Source organism: Hippocampus zosterae, chromosome 15 (assembly GCF_025434085.1).
Source record: "Hippocampus zosterae strain Florida chromosome 15, ASM2543408v3, whole genome shotgun sequence".
In the NCBI taxonomy this organism is placed as follows: Eukaryota; Metazoa; Chordata; class Actinopteri; order Syngnathiformes; family Syngnathidae; genus Hippocampus; species Hippocampus zosterae.
The window spans coordinates 10,856,934-10,876,097 of record NC_067465.1 but is presented as its reverse complement, the minus strand read 5'-3'; the positions used below and the strand labels follow the sequence as shown (position 1 = coordinate 10,876,097).

The window sequence follows — 19,164 nt, the reverse complement described above, 5'->3', positions numbered from 1 at the left end:
TTGATTCCTAATAGAGACACATGAACATGTCAATCTTATTATCACTATTAATTCTGCACTCAAACACTAATTAGGGGTTCCAACCTTGATTTGAAATCCCAATTTGAAAACCGAAATTTGTCTGTCTTGAAACCCTAGCTGACGTGTGCACATTTTGAGCATGACATCTCTGATCCACTGGTTAAAGGAAACTTTGATTCTCTCCTCTTTCATCTAAAACTGCTTCAAACGACAAAGCATGTGATGGAAAAGTGGCCAGAACTGCATGACTGTTCGTGTTTTATGTTATGTGTTGTGTTTATTGTTTTACTTTATGTTAACTGTTTTATTAAGCGCTTTGTTACAGCTACCGCTGTTCTGAAAGCGCTATATAAATCAGCATGTATTGTATTGTATTGTATTGCACTTTGAACCCTCTTTAAAGGATCCAGAGTTCCCTACCCCTGCCATAACTCAATCTTTGAAACCATAAACTGCCTGAAAAGCTTAATTTGAAACCTTAACCTAAACCCCTAATTATAGCAATCCTGTTTATGGCAAACCATAAATTGACACCCTAATTCTGTTTTAAAACTTGAAACCCAATCCGATTCTAATTTAAACTCGAAAACTTGATTGAAGCCAGAAAGTGTTTAATCCCCTCGGCCCCACCTTAGTTTGAAACATTTACTCTTCTTCAAAACCCTTACCCGAGTTTGAAACTCCAAAATGCAATGGTAACACAGTCTTGAAACCCTCATTTGAAACCTTAACAGGAGCTGCAAATCCTTATTTTCAAACCTACCGGTAATTGTATTTGGAACCTTAATGCTGTTTTGAAACTCCTAATTTGAAATCTGATCTGAGTTTGAAATTCAAACGCTGTTAAAAAAAACTAATTCGAAACCTTAATACTGATTTTGAAAACCCAAGTTTGTTATGACGTTATGACGTCCCGAATTTACGACAATTTAACATACGACGTTTCGAGATTACGAAGGGGAACATCAGTACTATACTCCCCCTCTTTCATTTGCTTGTTTCATATTCATAACCTGGAAGTGTTCCTCGAACAAATATCATGACTCATTACTTCACGACTGCGTTGGCGTAGCTGTTTACGTACAGATTCACCGCTTCGCTAAATTTAGACACTTGACCAAGGAGGATTTAAAAACGTCGTTCGCACCATATTTGGAAGATCCGCCGGCAGCGAGTGGTTACATAAACCAAAATCTAAAGTACAACAAACGTAGATTCCATCCGAAAATTTAAAATGGCTATTAGTTGTGTATTATTATCGTGGAAAAAAACAAAATAAAATGAAATCTCAAAAGCCGGCTTTTGATAATATTTCTCATGAGTTTGGAGAGGGTGTGTTGTTTTGTGGGGCGGGCCGCCCGACCGGTCCTCCGGCCGTTTCCAGTCAGTGAATGGAGCGCACCCAGGTGGAACAACAGGTAGTGAACGACGTCAATTTGAGACGTCCCCTTCTTCTTTCTCCTTTTCTTCTTATTTCGAGCCGGAAGCGCTTTCGCTTCCATGAGGAACGTGCGACAAAAGAGCAGCAAAACAGTGGCAGCAACAATAGGAGGAATAACACCGCTCTTGTTGTGGCGCCGTGGTTGTTTATTAAGGGTTTTCCCCACTTCCACTTTCGCAAATTAGGACAATTTGGGGGGGCCAAAATCCGATTTGAGTGGACTTGGACGAGGACAAGTTATGTGCACGGTAAGACTTTGTGAAAAGCTAAAAGCGTGCAGCTCGTCTGGCTTCCTGCAAATGCATCAAGCCTCTTAATATACTTAAGGATGTGACATCTTGTTTTATGCGTGTGCTTGTGTGTCTGGGTCCATGTGTGGTTAGGTATGTATTGATTCTCTTATTTTATTGGGAAGAAAATCTATTCATATTTTTTTTTATCAGGACTTTCTTCCCAGATGTTTTAATCGGATGGATCGATGGACGATTCAATTGATTTTTCTGTAGTTCCATTTCAAAGATATTGTATTTTTCTAACTATTAATTGTAATTATTTATATTTGTGCAGTTGTTTTTTTAATATAATTTCTCAATAAAAATATATATTTTCGTAAATGTTTATACTTTTTACTACTTTGTATCTACAATCTACATTGCTTAAAATTAGGATTTTATTTTTTTATTTTATATTATTAAATGAAGGGACTTTGCTTTTAATTTAATTATATTTCATATGCATTTTTAATATATTTTTAAACCATGCATCTTTTTAAATAATTTTATCTTACTTATGAATGAATTTTAGATAAATTTCATTTTAAATGTATATTTTGCCTTTAAAATTATTTTTATATTTTAAATGCCTTTTCAATTTAGCATTTGCTATGCAGTATTTCAAAAATATATTTAAATAAGGTCTTATGCATTTTTATTTTGTATGTATAAAGAAATGTTCCCAACCAATCCAGCTGACTGTCTTGTGTTGTGTTTTCATGTGGTTGCATAATGCAAGACGTAGCAGCAGCAATAGTATTCTCTTGCCTTTGCTTGTGCGATATTAGCGCCTCCAGCCTTTTCTTATGTAATTTGCTGGTCATAGTCTTCCACTAAAAATAAAGAGTGCAGTGTGATGTTTGCGGGAGGTTTTCCAACATGATTCAAAACAAAGTGATGAGTGTCCTCAACAGTGTTTCCACAGTTAACTTGAAAAAGGAACAGAGTTACTTTACTAATTACTTGCTTGAAAAAAGTCATTTGGTTAATTTACTGATGACTTCCTTTTAAAAGTACATTTTTCATTCTTCTTCCTGTGACAGCTGATTTGACATCGGTTCTCAGAGTCGCCGGAAGGAGGTGATGGAAGTTCTTCGCAAGTCGACGGCATTCGCCGCCGAGGTCCTGGAGGTGTTCGACCGATCCTTGAGTGACAAGCAACTGGTAACCCAGGCCAAGGCCTTATGCCGGGACTTCATCCTGTCCCGACTCAACCAGAACGGGCTGACGTGGTCCAAAAGTGAGCTCAACTTGTCACCTTGCGGCACCGCCCTGTCTGAGGTCTCCTTTGTACTCCTCTGCCTCGGTAAGTCCTTGCCACGCCCTGTGGTTCTCTCGCTTGCAAATGTTGCAAAAAGGCCACTGTGACACATGCAAGAGCTTATCTCAGATGGAACGATAGAGAGTTTTACAATTTAGTTCCTCAAACGGTATTTCCCCAATGCTTCAAGTCGAGGAGTCGGAATCCCGTGAAACGGAATAAAGAAAATGTGCTTCCTTGAAAATTGATGAGTGCATTCCCATCATATTCAGACTTTCAACTTGCAAATCTGCAACTTTTCATCTTTTATAACATTCAGACGTTTATCCATCCATCAATTTTCTACTGCTTACCCGGAGTTGGGTCACGGGAGCAAAAGCTTTAGCAGGAAAGGCCAGACTTCCCTCTCCCCAGCCACTTCTTCCAGATCGTCTCGGGGGATATTAAAGGGGTTCCCAGGCCATCCGGGAGACATAGTCTCTCCAGTGTGCCTTGGGTCTTCCCCAGGAATCCCTGCCGGTGTAGCTTTGCAAATAGCCTGGCAAACAGTGGTTTCTGGGGCCAAGCCGCCAATATGTGTTTTCAATGAATAACAGGAATTGTCTCCTCCTTACAAAAACAAACAATAAAAAATATTGAAAAATAGTGAGAAAAATAATCAGCAAATCCGTGAAGCAACAGTTGCCGAATCACAACTATGCAAGAGTGTATCCTCCTTTTTTTTTCTTCTCGTGATGATGAATGTCCAGTACCACTTTTTTGGTCAGGCCGATACAGTAAAAATTTTCACTGGCATATACATTTTCTTGTAATATTATGCCTTCTTTCTCAAATGTAACATTTTTATGAACAATTTAAAATGTTTGTCCAATTATTTCTTGGCAAGCATGCAACATTGGTGGCACGAATGCAATTTAAGTTTAAAATTTTTGCAGCGAGCTGATGTTTTGTGCACGTTACCTAGGTGACGAGCTGGAGCGCATCCTTCCCAGCCTGTATAGGAACGTGGCCCGCCAACTCAACATTTCTGTTGCCATGGAGACCATGGTTTCTGACGCCTTCATCGCCGTCGCCACCGAGATCTTCTCCACAGGTACACCAGTGCGTCCTTGTCAACACCTGTGGATGGCAACTTTTGTTCCTGTCATATTATGATGTCATCTTGAAAGTATACACTTTTTTCTATGCCCCCCCAAAAAATTAATTTCATTTTCATATTATGACTTCAGTCTTGAAAATGCCCATTTTTTTCTTGAAAATGTACACAAAATTATGCTACTTTAATTCTTGTTGCATTACGACTTGAATCTTGAAAAGAAATGACTTTTTACAAAAATAATATTTTTTTTCTTGCAAAAAAAAATTTCTTTATGACTTAAATCTGGAAAATGTGTAACTTTTTACCACAAAAATATCTATTTAAAAAAAACAACAACACTAATTTCTCATAATGTTATGACTTTAATCTGGAAATGATTACCACCTTGCTTGTGATTCTTTTTATAGCCTTGTATTCTTTGGCGTTTGACTCAGCATGACTTAGATTTGCTCTTGATTTTACTGCTTGGTGCTTTCTACCGCCTTATTACTTATTACTTATTACTGATTCGTCTTACTGTTTATTGTATATGTTAAATCGCTCCATGTACAGCACTTTGTATGCAGCGATGGCTGTTTGAAAGTGCTCTATAAATACTGTTGACTTGACTTAATAAAATAAAAACTAATGGAATAAAAAAATCTCCAAAATATACAGTGTAGTTACATAATAAACATTGGGTTGATCCATAAATAAATAAACAAACAAATAAACAAACAAATTGGCAAAAACAATTAAATAAATAAAGAAAGTTAAAAAAAAGTACTTGACAAAATTCTTCTGAACGCAGCCAATGGTTAGAGAAATTGATGCATGCATGTAGGTGTGAGAGCGCACGTCTTGTCTTGACGCGTCAAGCCCAACCCATGTTGCGGACGCATTGAATACCTTCTAGCACTGGCCTCAAAAATGCACTTTTTGTAAAGGCCGCACCCATTCAAGTGGAATCCACGTCACCTAATCTATGTCTGCGTGGTGAACAAAACACATATGAGATCAATACATGCAAAATTGTGGGGATTTTTGGAGGGAAATTTGCATGAAATGCAATATGCTAGAGAAGGCGTGTTGAAAGTCAAATGGCGGGGAAACAAAAATCAATCTCGCGATGAGACCAGTTGGAATCTAATGAGAATAATTCCTGTATTCTGAAGTAAAGGCTTTTTTCTTTAGATCTGTTATAAAATTAAAACAATACATTGAAAGAATAAAGTTGCATATTATAAAGTTGTACATTTTGTTTAGACGATAATAGCCATTTACATTTTCAACACCAATATTGTAATATTACAAGAAGAAAGTAAGATTTTTTTTCTTTTTTAAATGTATATTTTCAAGAATGAAGCTGTAATATGAGAAGAATAAAGCCAGATATGTTTATATGTAAAATGTGTTTGACATTTATCTAGATTTTTTTTAAGTCATAAAAGTCATGTATTTTTGAGAATAAAATTGTATGAGATTATTATTTCGTATTTTTAAGAAGGAAGTTGTAATATTATGACAATGAATACAGATTTATATTTATATATTTATGTATTTTTCCCGTGGATGAAGATGTATGTTTTCAAGAAAATAGTTATGCTTCTTATTCTCAAAAAATATACAATTTTAAAATGAAAATTCATAGCAAACCACCCAAATTAAACAACCCGACACTTTCAAGATTACAATTTTGAATTTTCATTATTGTGAGAATACAAATGTATATTTTTCGCATTTTATTTGTTTTTGTTTTTTTTAATAACTTCAATCCAGTTGTACATTCCTTTTTCTTTTCAGTGCACAAAAATCCTCCGATTCAGCATAAAAACATTTTGTACTTGATTTTGGCATTGCATTTTTGTCACACCGAATCATCATTTTAAAACATTCAGTCATTGTCCAAGTAATAAAACCGCGCTCAATCTTTCCATATTTGATTTCGTGATCCAGTCAAAGTACGCCGGCTCCCTGTGGGTGTTGACCTTGTCCGCTTGCCAGGAAAGTTTTCAAATACATCTTCGCTGCTTTTGCCTTTTTGGGAGGTGAGCACAGGGGATGTGCACATTTTGGGAGGGATGGCATTCCTCAAACAAACTTGTGAACTTCTGGGAGCCTTTGAGCTGTGGATAAAAATAGAAAAAGGAAAAAAAATAGAAACGCACATATGCTTGATTTGTTCTAGGTACGTTTTAATCAATTTTGTCTTGCTTGTCACAGGTTTGAGCTCCACAGAAGGATGAGAGTGTTCTCCGGTGTAGATCGATTTGTTTCACTCGCTGCAAGCGTATGAGCTACTTGAGTTACTGGGACCACAAGCAGTAGACTAGGGGTGTCAAACTAAAAATTTTTGCCGCAGGCCACATTGAAGTGACCGTTTTCCATGGAGGGCCGTTATGACAGTGAAAGCATTTAAAGAAGTCAAGAATAACGGTTTATTCCCCGATTGTTTAAGCTACTGTAATGAGGGGTTTGGTAATAAGAAATGTTTACAATATCGCTCATATTTATTACGTATGAGAAGTTGAACTTTTGGTCCAGATTTTAGTAATCGTGGTAGAAGTTGACATGCTTGATTTGTTTTCGCGGGCCACATAAAATGATGTGGTGGGCCAGATCTGGCCCCTGGGGCCTTGAGTTTGACACCAGTGCTCTAGACGGTACAGGTCAAGGCCGAGGGTCATTTGGAGATGAGGTTTAAAAAAAAAGGTCAAATATGCTGCTAATGAAAAAATATAACAATTAATTATTCTTTCATTTTATCTTGCAATAAGGCATTGGAAAATGAGTGATGGGGGGATTGTACATAATATTGAGATAAATAGGTACAAAGAGATACACAGTAGTTCATTTATTTGAGACAAAAACCAATGCACCAAATATTCCATGACTCTTGTGAATTTCATCTATAACTGCTTCAAACAACAAAGTGAATGCAGAAAACGTGGTTAAGATTGCACAACTGTCTCTGTCTTGTGTGTTGTGTTGTATTATTTTGTCATTTTATGTCAACTCTTCTGCTGATGGCGGCGCGGGCACCCGCAGCGGCTACTCTCTCTCCTGTGGTTGAGAGGAAAGAAATTTCATCTGTGCTGTACGTTGCACATAGAGCACATTTGACAATAACGTCGACTTGAACTTGAATACGGAAGTACATCATATTCCAAATGTTTCCTGCCTGCGGCCGTTGCCCCGTGGCTATCTCCTTTCCGCCCGGTTGGCTTTATCCCCGACAATCTCCTCTCTATTCTCGGCCGTCTTCTGTGAGCCCTTGACACTTTCTGTGGACGCTTATCTCGTTTAAGCTCGCCTTGGGCTCAGGCCTCAGGGCGCCGTTGTGGGTCAGCGTCACAAGCTCATGATGCAAGCGCGCTCTGTAGAGGTTAATGTGATTACGTCCTGTTGTCTCTGTGGCTCCTAACAAGAAGCAGCCTGCATGTAGAAATGATTTTCAGCGCGACTGTGTTCACTTTCTTTGGGTAAATATTGTAATCAACTCCATTTTTTTTCAATGACGTGTTTTGCTCATGACAGTTTAAGAGCGAGCTCTTATCAGCATCAATGTGTGGCCACGTTGTATAGTATGATTAACAGAACAAAGTCCAATGTAGATAATTAAATGTGTGTGTGTGTGTGTGTGTGTTTAAACCTCAAACAAACGCGCTTGGATTTAACTATGTGGCGAACGAGACGGTCATTGGACACTTTATTAGGTACACTATTACAATTTAATATCCAGTTGCCAGGAGGGAAAACAAAATACACCTATAAAAATGATCACGCGAATTAGAATCTATGAAAATAAAATATGTATTTTACTACAGGTTACTGACTCTTACGTAAAGTGTGTTATGCCTGCATGAATCACAAATTGTTCAATTCTTAACATTCGAGTTAATTGCGTTATTTCGATATGTTTTTATCTAGTACACACTTCTGCACAGGCTTGCGTTATCTTCGTCCATTTAGCATAATGCTAACAAATAATGCAAAACACCATAGACAGGCTAACAAATAGCATCTACGCGACAGTGCTTTAAGCCACAGATATTTGAACAAACTGTGGAGCAGCACAAATTTTATAACAATACTCAAAGGCATTTTTTTCATTTATTGATTTATCTTATTCTTGTATATACATTTATACTTATGTTCTGCATTTTAAATAAACACAAAGTTCCCCGCTTAGCTTCATGCTAACAAACTGCAATAGAAGGGGCTGCAGTGTTATATCCCTTTAAGCAAGTCAAGTCAAGTCAAGTCAACAGTATTTATAGAGCACTTTCGAACAGCCATTGCTGCATACAAAGTGCTGTACATGGAGCGATTTAACATACACAATAAACAGTAAGACGAATCGGTAATAAAGGTGGTGGAAAGCACCAAGCAGTAAAATCAAGGACAAATCATGCTGAGTCGAACACCAAAGAATACAAGTGATATTTAAGCAACTGGGTGCGTGTTTCCATGTGTAGCCATACTGTATGTCTGTCGTCTGGCGGCATACGCGTGCACACCAGAAGGAGCAGCGCACTCTCCAGCGAACTGAAGCAAAAAAAACCCCAAAAAACAATCGCCACCCTGTTTAATTTTTGCGTTGTCATTGCAATTTGTATGAAGTACATTATGATGTAGTTCTAAACGCAGATTGTGAGACGGAAGTAACACTAAAGTGTGTTTTTGGCGCTGCAGGGATCACGTGGGGCAAAGTGGTATCCATGTACGCGGTGGCCGGCGCCTTGGCTGTGGACTGCGTGAAGCAAGGACATGCCAGCACGGTTCACGTCATCGTGGACAGTTTGGGCCAGTTCGTCCGCAAGTATCTGGCGCAGTGGCTCAAGAGACGCGGAGGATGGGTGAGTCGCCCGCCTTTTGACTTCCGCACTCTTACGAGTTTATTTCTCCAAATATTAGTGATATTTTGATAATCCACTCATATTGCAGAGGTTGATAATCAACCAAAATACAATGACGACATCTCATATTAGAACAATAAATGGCTTTTTTTAAGTGTACATTTGCCTTGAACTAACATGAAATGTGTTGATGAATTAAAGTACATTTTTTCTTATACTCCATATGTAAGACAAATGTACTTTAAATGACGTTTTATGCGAACCATAATTGCACTTGATCCAAATATTGAAAGGCAAACGAAATGTAACAAAATAATTGTTGTGCTGGTATGAATAGCAGCAATCATCCGTGCATTTAATAAGAAAACGGTGACACACTCTGATTGTGACATGCCCAGACATCCCCTTTTTTTTCCAGACAAAGTAAAAGTACTTGCGTTTGAGTACACGCCGATTCCAAGTGGGAATATTTCAGAATGCAGTCGTAGTGTTTCTCGCAGTTGTGAGGCAAATGTGTTTGACTTCAATCAAATATTGTTCTTGCGAATGGCGCAAGTTTCACTCAACTATCACAATTTTTCGAGAAATAACTTACTAACAATGCATGTCCAACTGTACATTTCTCCTAAATGTAGCCTGTTACGTTTGAGGCATTTGAGTTTTAAATAGAATTGTGGCAGTACAACTGAAGTGATGGAGTGTTAAATATCAGCTTCAGAATTGCTTTAATGAGCCATTGACAGTCGGAAGTTGGTGTGTACCGGTACTTAGACTTCTATGGTTATTCGTTGAGATTATATGGGTAGGATGATCATATGGATCCTAGCTGTAAGGTATGAATCATGCTGGTGAAGTAGTATTGGCGTTGTAGCATTTTTATGAAGATGGGACCCTCCCATTTTGGGTTCTTGCATTTAGAATGATCAAATCTGAAATACAAAATTGAACTTTCCCTAAAGTTTCTCTCTGATTCCTCATGCAGCTGGAACTGACCAACTGCGTGGTGAAAAAGGACCTCTTCCCCAAACACCGCTGGCTGTCCACCGCCCTGGATTCCCTGCGATACTTCCTCACGTCCATGTACGTTTACATCATGAAGGAAGGGTGACCACCTGCCGGAATTCTTGATCCTACCGTACGACACAAAAAGACACTCTCGGGGACCCGTTATAATTCTTGTGTCGAGCCTGCTGGGCTGAGCTCGGACTGCTGCTGGGTGGCCATGGACGAATGTTTGCTCAGCGTGGTTCTCTTTTGTCACCAGGGATTGGGCTTTATCCAGAGTCTAGTCGCAAGATGGTGCAGGTGAGATGGGATGGGAGGCGGGGGGTCAACTGCAATATTACAACTCCCCGCTTCGGTCAATGCAAACAGTTTGGGTCCTTTTTGATCAAAAGTTTGAATTTCACGTTCACTACCAACGCTGGGTTGCTTATTTTCGGAGGACTTCACACAGGCACACGCGTTCATGGTGTTTTCCTTGACTTTTAAACATGTACATAGATTATTTATGATTTTATTTTCATAACAATTAAAGCCATTGCAGTATAAAGTATAACCGGGTGCAGAAGAATCTATGATTCTTGATTGTGTGACATGCTTGGTGTTTATTTTTTATATTTTGGCTCTTTAAATAATATTAATTTATATGCGAGAATGTATTTGTTATTCTGCAATAAATGACAAAGTCATGCAACGATTGCTTATTTATTTGTTCAGACAAAAGCAAACCTTGAGGATTATGTCTTCACTGATGCTAAATCAACAAAATCAAGACTGACAAATGGCTTTTGATAGCAAAATTATTTACAGATACAAAGCTAAGTAACTCACTGTGTGAAACGTTGACTCACAGCATGGCTCAAGTTGAATGTCAATGGCTTTTTTTCAAACGGCGTTCGCCTTTGACTCCACAAACCGCATCATATTTCCTCAAACTTGAGACCCACTACCGGCAATGACACTTACTGTTAACACCATGCATACACACTCACTTAGTTTGCGTAAAACGTGCCGAAAATTGTCCAACTTATCACATGTTTGCATTCCTCTCCTTTATCATTGATGTGACAAGCCCAGATTCACCCCCTCATCTTCATCAACTCAAAAGCTGTGCTGAACTCAAATCCAAAGCGATACAACAGCACCATCAACGGGCATCTTCCAGTTATTACAGTGGTTTACAAACCTGAATTTGCTGGTACAGAGAAATATAAAAACACCTGCCAGTAGTCATAAAATGTACCATATACTGGACATTCAACAGTGCTACTTTTACTCTGACAGTTTCCCCAAAAGATGGAACACAAACCACATACCGTAAAAAAAAAAATCTGAGCAGGACTTCCTCTGAATCATTCTGCTTCAAGACGAGCGGATGTAAGTGATGCGCAAGTGTTCCATCAGTGGCTGGGTGTCTGTTGCCATGGAAACCCTCTGCTCCAGTTTCCCATCCGCGTGGAGCTGAAACACTCGTGAAATCTGTTAGAAATAAAGACCACCGTTTGAACAATGCAAAAGAGGAAACTATGAGAATGCGATGGACCGATTTAGTACCTCCTTGACGTGAGGTTCCTTGGCGAAGGAGATTCTGGCGATGGCATGACTGCGCAGGTTCAACTGCTGGCCTGTAAGCTCGCCCTCCTCAATCTCCACCAGACCTACCCAGAACCCATTTCCCATTTCCAAAAAAATGTGTATTGTCTAAAATAAAGCAATTTCTCTTCAAGACACTGTGGTGGATAAAGATAATTTCATTTTAAAAGTAAAGATAATTTCTTCCACTTCCTGCTGTCTGTCAACGTCCAATTTATGAACATTACCCCCCAAATCTTAAATGCCAAACTCTTTCACCTTTAGATGGCTGTTGTGTAGCAGTTTTTTTAAACATTTCTAGAAAAACATTAAAAAGTATTAATCGCTTGCTTGATTAATTTTAATGCGTTTTAATAAATTAAATAATTTCAAAGCGACCCAGGCATTCTTTCGTTTTTCTGTAGGCGGCCGTCAAACTACGCCATCAAATCTTGGTGTACTTTTTCAACTATTATATCGCCCTCTAGTGGCCAAGAAGCGCATTCTGGTCACATAATAACAAATGCAGCACACCTGAGTTCTGCGCCACAATAAAAGCCACTTTATTGGTTCCAGGCTGCATCCGGATGAAGCCACACTCTCGGTGCAGAGGCTTCTTAGAGTCAGCGTGGAAGGCATTGAACCTAAAAACCACAAGAGGACGAGAAACCAGAGAACTAAGTCAGCGGTTGAGTGGTTTCACCTCATAATTGACCTGGCGTTAGAGAACCGACGAGAAGTTGACGACGGGTTGCCCGACGTGGCTGAACTGAAGCGTCTCGAAGTAGCGGAATGGTTTGATGGTGGGAAAGCAGCCCTCCCCCGGTTCGTCAGACTGCCAAGTTCCCAGAAGCCAGTCCAGAGGCAGGATGGCGGGGTTCATCTCAGCTAAATATAACCAATGCAACAAAACAAAAACCCGTAAGGGAAATTTGATTGTTATAGATAAAATCCATTTTTAGGAGTGGGCGCTCAATCATTTTTAAATTTTATATTTCAAGTGTATTTGTCAGAAGTCAATTCTTTTGGGTCACATACTGGACTGCCTTGCAACAAATGTTTGATTTTAGTTTTCTGTCAACAAACAAGTCGGTGAAGTATTTCTTGGACTACCCAACCCTCGCCCCACACGCCCTCCAAAAGGCAAAAAAAAGCCTTTTATTCGCATTACTAATAGAAGTAAAAAAGTAAATAAAACATCTAGTAAAATGATCAGGGATTCCCTCTCCGTCTACAAAAATGAGCAGTTAATTTGTGAATTAAAAGTAAATAAGAGCTCGCTCTCCAGCGACTAAATGTAAAGCTCCTCTTCTCCAGCAGATGGCAGCGCCCGAACAACCACCAGCATTCCATCTTGGCGAAGAAGAATTGTGCACAGGTTACGCTGACCTAACAAACGAGGTGACTCTTCTAATTTCACGGTGTAATTTGCAAGTCCTCCCGCCCGCCCCCTTGAAAACATGGCTGAATGACGCTGAACACATTGTTTACAAAGCTCTCGTATCTGTCATGTGTGTTAGACAAACTAAATTTGCGTCATGGGGGACGATACTTGGACTGCTGGGATATTCTATAGAGCTGATTTCTTCCTCAGCGCCAACACTGGTTGTAATTTAACGACTAAAAAATGATTGTAAAGTCACATTTCAACCGTTTGATACCCTTTAATCACCTGCACAATGCTTAATAAATCAGGAACCACTGCACAGTCAAATTGTGACCACGCGACTGCATTTTATTTCATATTGCATTTAGAATAAAGAGTTAAATGTCCTACCTGGTTGATGTGCAGGACAAGCCATTATTTTAATACATGAAAGTCGGTTAAGAATGGCTAAAGCTAGAGATTGCAAACAACAACTTCGACAGCGTCTATCCTGCTGTCCTCGCCAGCATTTAATAAGTACGCCAGGGCATTGTGGGAATTGTAGTTTGGACTGTATAGTTTTCCATTGATCTTTTTTAAGGGAAAGTTAAATTGACGTAGCAACACAAAGAGCCTGAAAACTTATTGAATCACAAAATATACTACAAATTTGCAGCCAAGAGAATTGCAACAAAACGAAGAGAACAAGCAATACAATTTAATGGAACAAATAATAATTATAGTTGGAAATGTATGTATGTCAGTGCTTCTGATGTGTTTGGGGTGAAAATAGACATTTGGTCTTTCTATGAAAATTAGGGAAGCTTTTTCTGCTTCAATAATTTATTGCTTTGTACTACACAACAATGCCACAAATTAACAAATCAATCCACATTTATTGACAGCTATCAGTGCACTATGCATAGACCATGTGTTGTTTGTTTGCCACTCATTTCAAAAGTACTACTCAAAATAGAAAATAAATCCAGGCTGAAGTTTTTGCAACCCATTTTTTTTAAGCCTTGCTCTTTTTACAGTTTTTCAGCGCATCTGCCAAGGCGTGCAGCGCCATGTCAGCGTTGCTCTTCTCACAGTTGTATCCCATCAGTCCAATCCGCATCACCTAATGAAAAGGAAAGTAGAAAACATGACATGGGCCTGTAACAAGATCAATAGTGGAGCAGAATCATTCAGAAAACGGTTGGAGCAGTGGCTCTCGCATAGAACAACAGGTTGTCATTAATACATTTGAGTATTTCATTAGACTTCTAACGTAATCATTTACTCATTGTCACAGTATACAGATTTCAACTTTGCCTCACAGGCTAGCTGACCTGCGATAACATCTACATTTTTCCGTCTTGCGTTTGGTCGGTCAGAGCAAAGCTGTCTCAGAGAAACTAGCAAAACCCATATTTAGCTATTTGCACATGTTGAGCATTTTATCTTTTAAAACAAATTGACTTGGTTACAAAGAAAATTAAAAATCAAATTTCTTTTGGAATTTTGCCTCTCCCGACGCTAGCTCGCTTGTCAGTTGGGTCAGTCCTCAAAGGAGTCTGAGGTACCGAAGGAGAATCCCGCCCCTGCTTTGAACGCAGTAAAATGTTTCCTTCAAGCCAGCAGATACTCACCATGCCGACGGAGGGGCCCAGGCCTCCGGTCATCTCCATTCGATGATTCTTCATTATATACATCAACAACTCCCTCCAGTTGTAGCCTTCGGGGATGGCGATGGTTGTCACGGAGGGAAGTCTCAAATCCTGCAGAGCATTCCACAAAATCAACACTGAGGACACACACAGGTGATTAAACAATCCCACAAAAACTCACATTTTCTCTTCAATTCCTCTTATTTAATGCGGGTTCTTTCTTTACTTGTTGTCTGCCTCACCTTGTCTGAAATGAAAAGTTTGAGACCCAAGTCTTCAAGTCCTCGATACAGATAGGCTGCCACCTCCTTGTGTTTCCTCCAGGACTCCTCCAGACCCTAGAGGGCGACAAAGAGAAATCAATGACACAATTTGTGACAGGATTCCCTCAACCTCAACTTAGGTCATAGTTCAAAAGAATTTCCAATGGAAATAATGGAAATTGAATTGATATTCTCACCATTCTAAAACCTTTGCACAGCATTTTCCTCTTGTAAGACAAAGATTCGGGTATCAAATTACAGTTTCAAACTAGGGTTGGAAATTCAAGGGGATAGCTAGTGGTTTCAAGATACAGGTGAAGTTTTAAATTAGGGTTTGCAGTCAGGATTTGGATTTGAAATTAAGATTTGAGTATCAAATTATGCTTTCGAATTAGGGTTGGGGCTAAAAGCAGCCACATTTAAAGAAGGATTAGGGTTCCAAATTAAATGTACCACTCGGTTTATGACTGCAGTTTTGTTCCTACAGTGTAATTGAAATGCTTTGTTTTTAACTACAGTTAGGTGTTAATATTCTGGTTTTAAGGAACAGTTCAGATCAATCTTTTGTTTTCTGTCACTGCTATCAGTTTCTTTAGCAGGTGAAATGCTTTCTCTATTGGCTTTAAGTCTGGAGATGGACTTGATCTGGCAGTTCACTGCAGCTACTTTCAGCTGTTGTTGTCTGGAGCTGTGGGGGGTATGGTTGATGTTGGACTAGTCCTGTAGTAGTTTTTTGGTTTACCTTCTCAGCCAGAATAGCCAAACTCTCTCTCAAGGCGAAGAAACCCGACACTGGACCAGTGTGATGGTACCTAAAAAGAAATAAATACAACAATCCTATATAAACTCGATTAGCTAAATTTGTAGCCTAATGTCCAGTTGTACTTGAATGAGTGTTTCAGTACATCAATCTTTGTGGACCTGCATTTGTGTGTTCAATCAATCAAAAAAAAAAGATCTTACATTCGGTCTGGTTTGCCATCACACCCCCAATAGTTGGACAAGTGTTCCATGTCAAAGAGGTACGAGACTGGTTTCGTTTTCCTGTTGAACATCTTGTGGCTGCGCAGAGTTGAAAACGGAGACAATAGTGAGTTTACTTCCGTCACACGAGCGACGGTGTTTGGTGGATGTCTTGTGGCAAGTGCTTCCTTACCACGCTCTGTCATTAAAAGAGATGGGAGCCGTGCCTGGCGGTGCGTTCAGGGCCTTCTGAGAACCCGTGTACAAGATGTCAATGTCTACCCGCACCACAAGGCAAAAAGAGTATTATTTTAGCAAAAGGGTAGCTCAGATTTTGGTGCAATTCTTGATCAGTCTTTATCTCATACTTTGCTGATCCATAAAAATGGGCGCCGCCCCGAGTGATGCAACGGTGTCCACCAGGAAGAGGCAGCCGTGTCTAAAAAGAGACCACGGATCAGGTGAAATAAATCAATAACAGTTTACCCAAATTCATTTGCGTAATGTGACAGGTGCACTAGGGGACGCACTTTCTGCAGATGTCTCCAATGCCGTCGATTGGGTGGCACAGACCGGCAGATGACTCGCCATGTGTTAGGAAGAACAGCACCGGCTTGTGTTTCTCGATAGCCTGCAAACATGTGGTGTATGTCGTTTATTCCATGAGATTTGTTATTTTGGTCGGGGGTAGGGGGCACATAGTGGTGCTTTGAGATATGCGAGACCCGGTTCAACTCTACTAACTTCACAACAAACAGCAGTTTGTTCGATGGTCGACAATTTTTCAAAGAAGCAGTTTTTGCCACTCTAAACTTGCTGTCAAAAAACATAAAACAAAGAGAAGTGTGTATTGAAACAAGCACATAGCTTTGTCCGTTTTGCTTGATGCTGACAAACAATGCAAAATGCCATAGATGGGCTAACCAGGGGCATTGTGCCACGTTGTCTTTGACGGGAGAATCTAGTTTTATGTACCTGTGATTTGTTTTCATCAAGATGTTGCTTTACGAAAAGTGTTAAAATGATCACAGCTACTGTGTTTGGTATATGGATGAACTTCATTTTGATAAATCACGTGATGTTTACATTAATCTGCGCATGTCTGATTAAGGGAGTGGAGCTTGGAAACCGCAGATCGGAAAATGTCTGTCACATGTAAATAGGTGACCAGAGCTCTTCATTCAAAATGTTTTCAATTAGAATGACAGAAGGGTCTCTGTGTAAACCCGGCTAATTATGAGGAACATCAATTGTTGAATTTTTTGATTTGGGGTTGGGCTTGGTCCTTATCCATGGCGTATTGTGGGAGCCCAATATATTCATTATCTGTGAAGAACGACTATTACTTTGGCTTTCTGAGGAGTAACCCTTCTCCATGTCCCCTTGTCGATAAGCGAATCCAAATTATACTGCCCCCGTGTGGACAAGCTGCAAAAATGTGACGAAAAGCTATTCGATTTTTTTTTTTTTTTACATTAATTCCTTTCTTTACATACCACGCATTCATGGTTTTTCCATAGATTTCGATTGGGAAAGGTGATTTGTATGTTTTGAGATTACAAATGTGATCACAGAAGATATTAAAATCTTATCTCACAGCACCACTGCAGTGGACAAAATGTTGACTTTCATGCGATCATCCTTACCTGTTCGATCTCATTATTGCTGAAGTAATTCCCTGGTGTTTTCTCAAGTTTATGTACATTTGCTCCTAACGAAAAAAAAAAAGACAATTCAGTGACTAAGCCAAGCTATGTGCCATATTTCTTACAGTGTCTGTTGTGTAGATAAGTCAGAGTGTAATGACACGTGCCCATTCGCTCTGCAATTTCCGCAACGCGCTCCCCCCAAATCCCATTGATAGCAATGAGCACGCTCTCCCCGGGCTCCACCGTGTTGAATACGGCACACTCCATTGCAGCATGGCCCGAGCCGCTCATGGATAGCGTCATGTTGTTCTCGGTCTGAAAGGCGTACCTGATCCCCTTCTTTATGTCGTTCATGATCTAACAGAAGAACAAACATGAAAACGACACGGTAAGAATTTTGCACTCCAACGTGCACACTCACAAAACATGGTTAACTCAGGGCTCCCTCTCGTGATATGTGAAATAATCGCCACCTAAGCGCAGTTCAGTTGTATTTAACTTGGTTCCATTTTTCTTTCCATTTCAGTTGTATTTATGTTTTGAGTATTATACATTACATTTGCATTTTATCTTGCTCTGTTTTTTTAAAAACTATAGGACTTCACGTACTATACATTCTGTATTTCAAGCGGTGTTTATGTTGCAACTATGCATAATGTCACAACAATAATAAATAGCCACGACTTTTTGCAGCAAAACTAATTCCAGTTTTTGGTGAACACTTGCTGGCTACTGCATTTTAATGTTGGCCATTTTGGGAGCACTTGGAGAGCTAAGTAATTTTTTTTAGATGGTTCTCGCTGTAAAAAGTCTGAGAACAGCTCCTTATGTAAGTAATCCGTGTCCGTGGATCCAGATCCAAACAACAATCCATTAGAAGTGAAATGTCAAAGCACAAGTCCATAGAAATTTAGTCACAAAGAGCAAGCTGGCTTAAAAGTTGGCTTAAAAAGTGCCAAACAAATGCATTACCTCATACATTTCTGGATGCAGGTGACCGATTATGGGCTTGGCCCCTGCGGCGAGGACACGCGGGGGGATGTTGGAGGGTCCCGGTCCGAACAAGTAGCGCAGAGGCACCTCGAGTGGCCGCAGCATGCACGCCGGTGGGGGGATGGTGACGGACGACGCGGAGCGGTGGTCCAGGCGTTGCGCGAGCGGAACGTCGAGGGCCGCGGCCGCCGCCTGCTGGACCAGGAGCCCGCTCCTCCGACTGAACAGAGTCCGCTGCATCATGGCTGTTGTGTCCTGGGAAGCCTGGAAACCAGGGTAAGACTGACGCTGAGCTCTGAGCCCCGTGTGCGTTTTGACTTAAATGTTTTGAAAGACAACAGGTCTTTGACCTATTGGGCATGGGGCGGTGTGCGTCACTGGAGGGGTTTAGAGTGGAGGGCACTTACACGGGGATATTGACATGTACTTGTTCCACTTTTGAAAGACAGCACTGTGTACACATATAGGCTGTCTGCTTTGCCTTATTTTACTCTTGTCGCAAATTTATCAGCATTTTTTTTACTGCACATAGTCAGGAAAATACCCAAAAAGTACAAAGTGAGCAAAACTAACACACATTGCTATGACATCCTAGACTTGAGCAGTATCAGGAACTTCAATCTTAAATCTACAGATGGAAACCTGACTAATGTTATATTGTCTAAAATGTGCATCGGTGCACTCAATAAAGTGAAAAGGAAACTTTGATTGGCTCCTCTTTCATCTATAACTATTTCAAACAACAAAGTGTATGCAGGAAAAGTGGTTAAGA

At 39.9% G+C, this 19,164-nt stretch overlaps 4 protein-coding genes across 6 annotated transcripts in view; 2 read left to right on the top strand and 2 right to left on the bottom strand.

Annotated features, from left to right (window-relative positions):
- Positions 1–1,320: 1,320 nt before the first annotated feature.
- LOC127616040 (bcl-2-related ovarian killer protein-like) lies at positions 1,321–10,490 on the top strand. 3 transcript variants are annotated; one of them, XM_052087462.1, is made up of 6 exons: positions 1,386–1,710; positions 2,778–3,040; positions 3,960–4,088; positions 8,769–8,932; positions 9,915–10,012; positions 10,197–10,490. In XM_052087462.1, the coding sequence occupies exons 2-6, from the start codon at positions 2,818–2,820 to the stop codon at positions 10,219–10,221; spliced, it is 639 nt and encodes a 212-aa protein (XP_051943422.1). In that variant the 5' UTR covers positions 1,386–1,710; positions 2,778–2,817; the 3' UTR covers positions 10,222–10,490. The 3 variants fall into 3 exon arrangements, with proteins under 3 accessions (XP_051943421.1, XP_051943422.1, XP_051943420.1); XM_052087461.1 differs by having other exon boundaries at positions 1,321–1,439; positions 9,915–10,490; XM_052087460.1 differs by having other exon boundaries at positions 1,387–1,710; positions 9,915–10,490.
- A 133-nt stretch (positions 10,491–10,623) lies between these two features.
- On the bottom strand, positions 10,624–13,410 carry thap4 (THAP domain containing 4). The gene is made up of 5 exons (XM_052087467.1): positions 13,284–13,410; positions 12,241–12,394; positions 12,041–12,150; positions 11,489–11,592; positions 10,624–11,413 (listed from the first exon to the last, which is right to left on the bottom strand). The coding sequence occupies exons 1-5, from the start codon at positions 13,306–13,308 to the stop codon at positions 11,297–11,299; spliced, it is 510 nt and encodes a 169-aa protein (XP_051943427.1). The 5' UTR covers positions 13,309–13,410; the 3' UTR covers positions 10,624–11,296.
- A 471-nt stretch (positions 13,411–13,881) lies between these two features.
- On the bottom strand, positions 13,882–18,635 carry agxtb (alanine--glyoxylate and serine--pyruvate aminotransferase b). The gene is made up of 11 exons (XM_052087430.1): positions 18,372–18,635; positions 17,564–17,756; positions 17,397–17,461; positions 16,281–16,381; positions 16,119–16,189; positions 15,944–16,028; positions 15,751–15,849; positions 15,530–15,599; positions 14,767–14,862; positions 14,507–14,635; positions 13,882–13,995 (listed from the first exon to the last, which is right to left on the bottom strand). The coding sequence occupies exons 1-11, from the start codon at positions 18,633–18,635 to the stop codon at positions 13,888–13,890; spliced, it is 1,281 nt and encodes a 426-aa protein (XP_051943390.1). The 3' UTR covers positions 13,882–13,887.
- Positions 18,528–19,164, top strand: part of kif1ab (kinesin family member 1Ab) — a 35,483-nt gene continuing 34,846 nt past the window's right edge. Inside the window, exon 1 of the mRNA XM_052087342.1 lies at positions 18,528–18,668. The gene's annotated coding sequence lies outside the window, so the exon portion shown is untranslated. The remainder of the gene's footprint in view (positions 18,669–19,164) is intronic.

What these genes read in the sequence shown, in the direction of transcription:
- agxtb (XM_052087430.1), bottom strand. Translation starts at nt 18,635, where the DNA reads ATGATGCAGCGGACTCTGTTCAGTCGGAGGAGCGGGCTCCTGGTCCAG. An exon ending in GATGGCAAACCAGACCGAAT is followed by an intron (nt 15,600 to 15,750) that starts GTAAGATCTTTT and finishes ATTTCTTTTTAG; the next exon opens with GTACCATCACACTGGTCCAG. An exon ending in TGGCTATTCTGGCTGAGAAG is followed by an intron (nt 14,863 to 15,529) that starts GTAAACCAAAAA and finishes GTCGCCCTCTAG; the next exon opens with GGTCTGGAGGAGTCCTGGAG.
- thap4 (XM_052087467.1), bottom strand. Translation starts at nt 13,308, where the DNA reads ATGGCTTGTCCTGCACATCAACCAG. An exon ending in TTGTCCTGCACATCAACCAG is followed by an intron (nt 12,395 to 13,283) that starts GTAGGACATTTA and finishes GGTTATATTTAG; the next exon opens with CTGAGATGAACCCCGCCATC. An exon ending in TATTGTGGCGCAGAACTCAG is followed by an intron (nt 11,593 to 12,040) that starts GTGTGCTGCATT and finishes GGTTCTGGGTAG; the next exon opens with GTCTGGTGGAGATTGAGGAG.
- LOC127616040 (XM_052087461.1), top strand. Translation starts at nt 2,818, where the DNA reads ATGGAAGTTCTTCGCAAGTCGACGGCATTCGCCGCCGAGGTCCTGGAG. An exon ending in CTTTGTACTCCTCTGCCTCG is followed by an intron (nt 3,041 to 3,959) that starts GTAAGTCCTTGC and finishes CACGTTACCTAG; the next exon opens with GTGACGAGCTGGAGCGCATC. An exon ending in TCAAGAGACGCGGAGGATGG is followed by an intron (nt 8,933 to 9,914) that starts GTGAGTCGCCCG and finishes TTCCTCATGCAG; the next exon opens with CTGGAACTGACCAACTGCGT.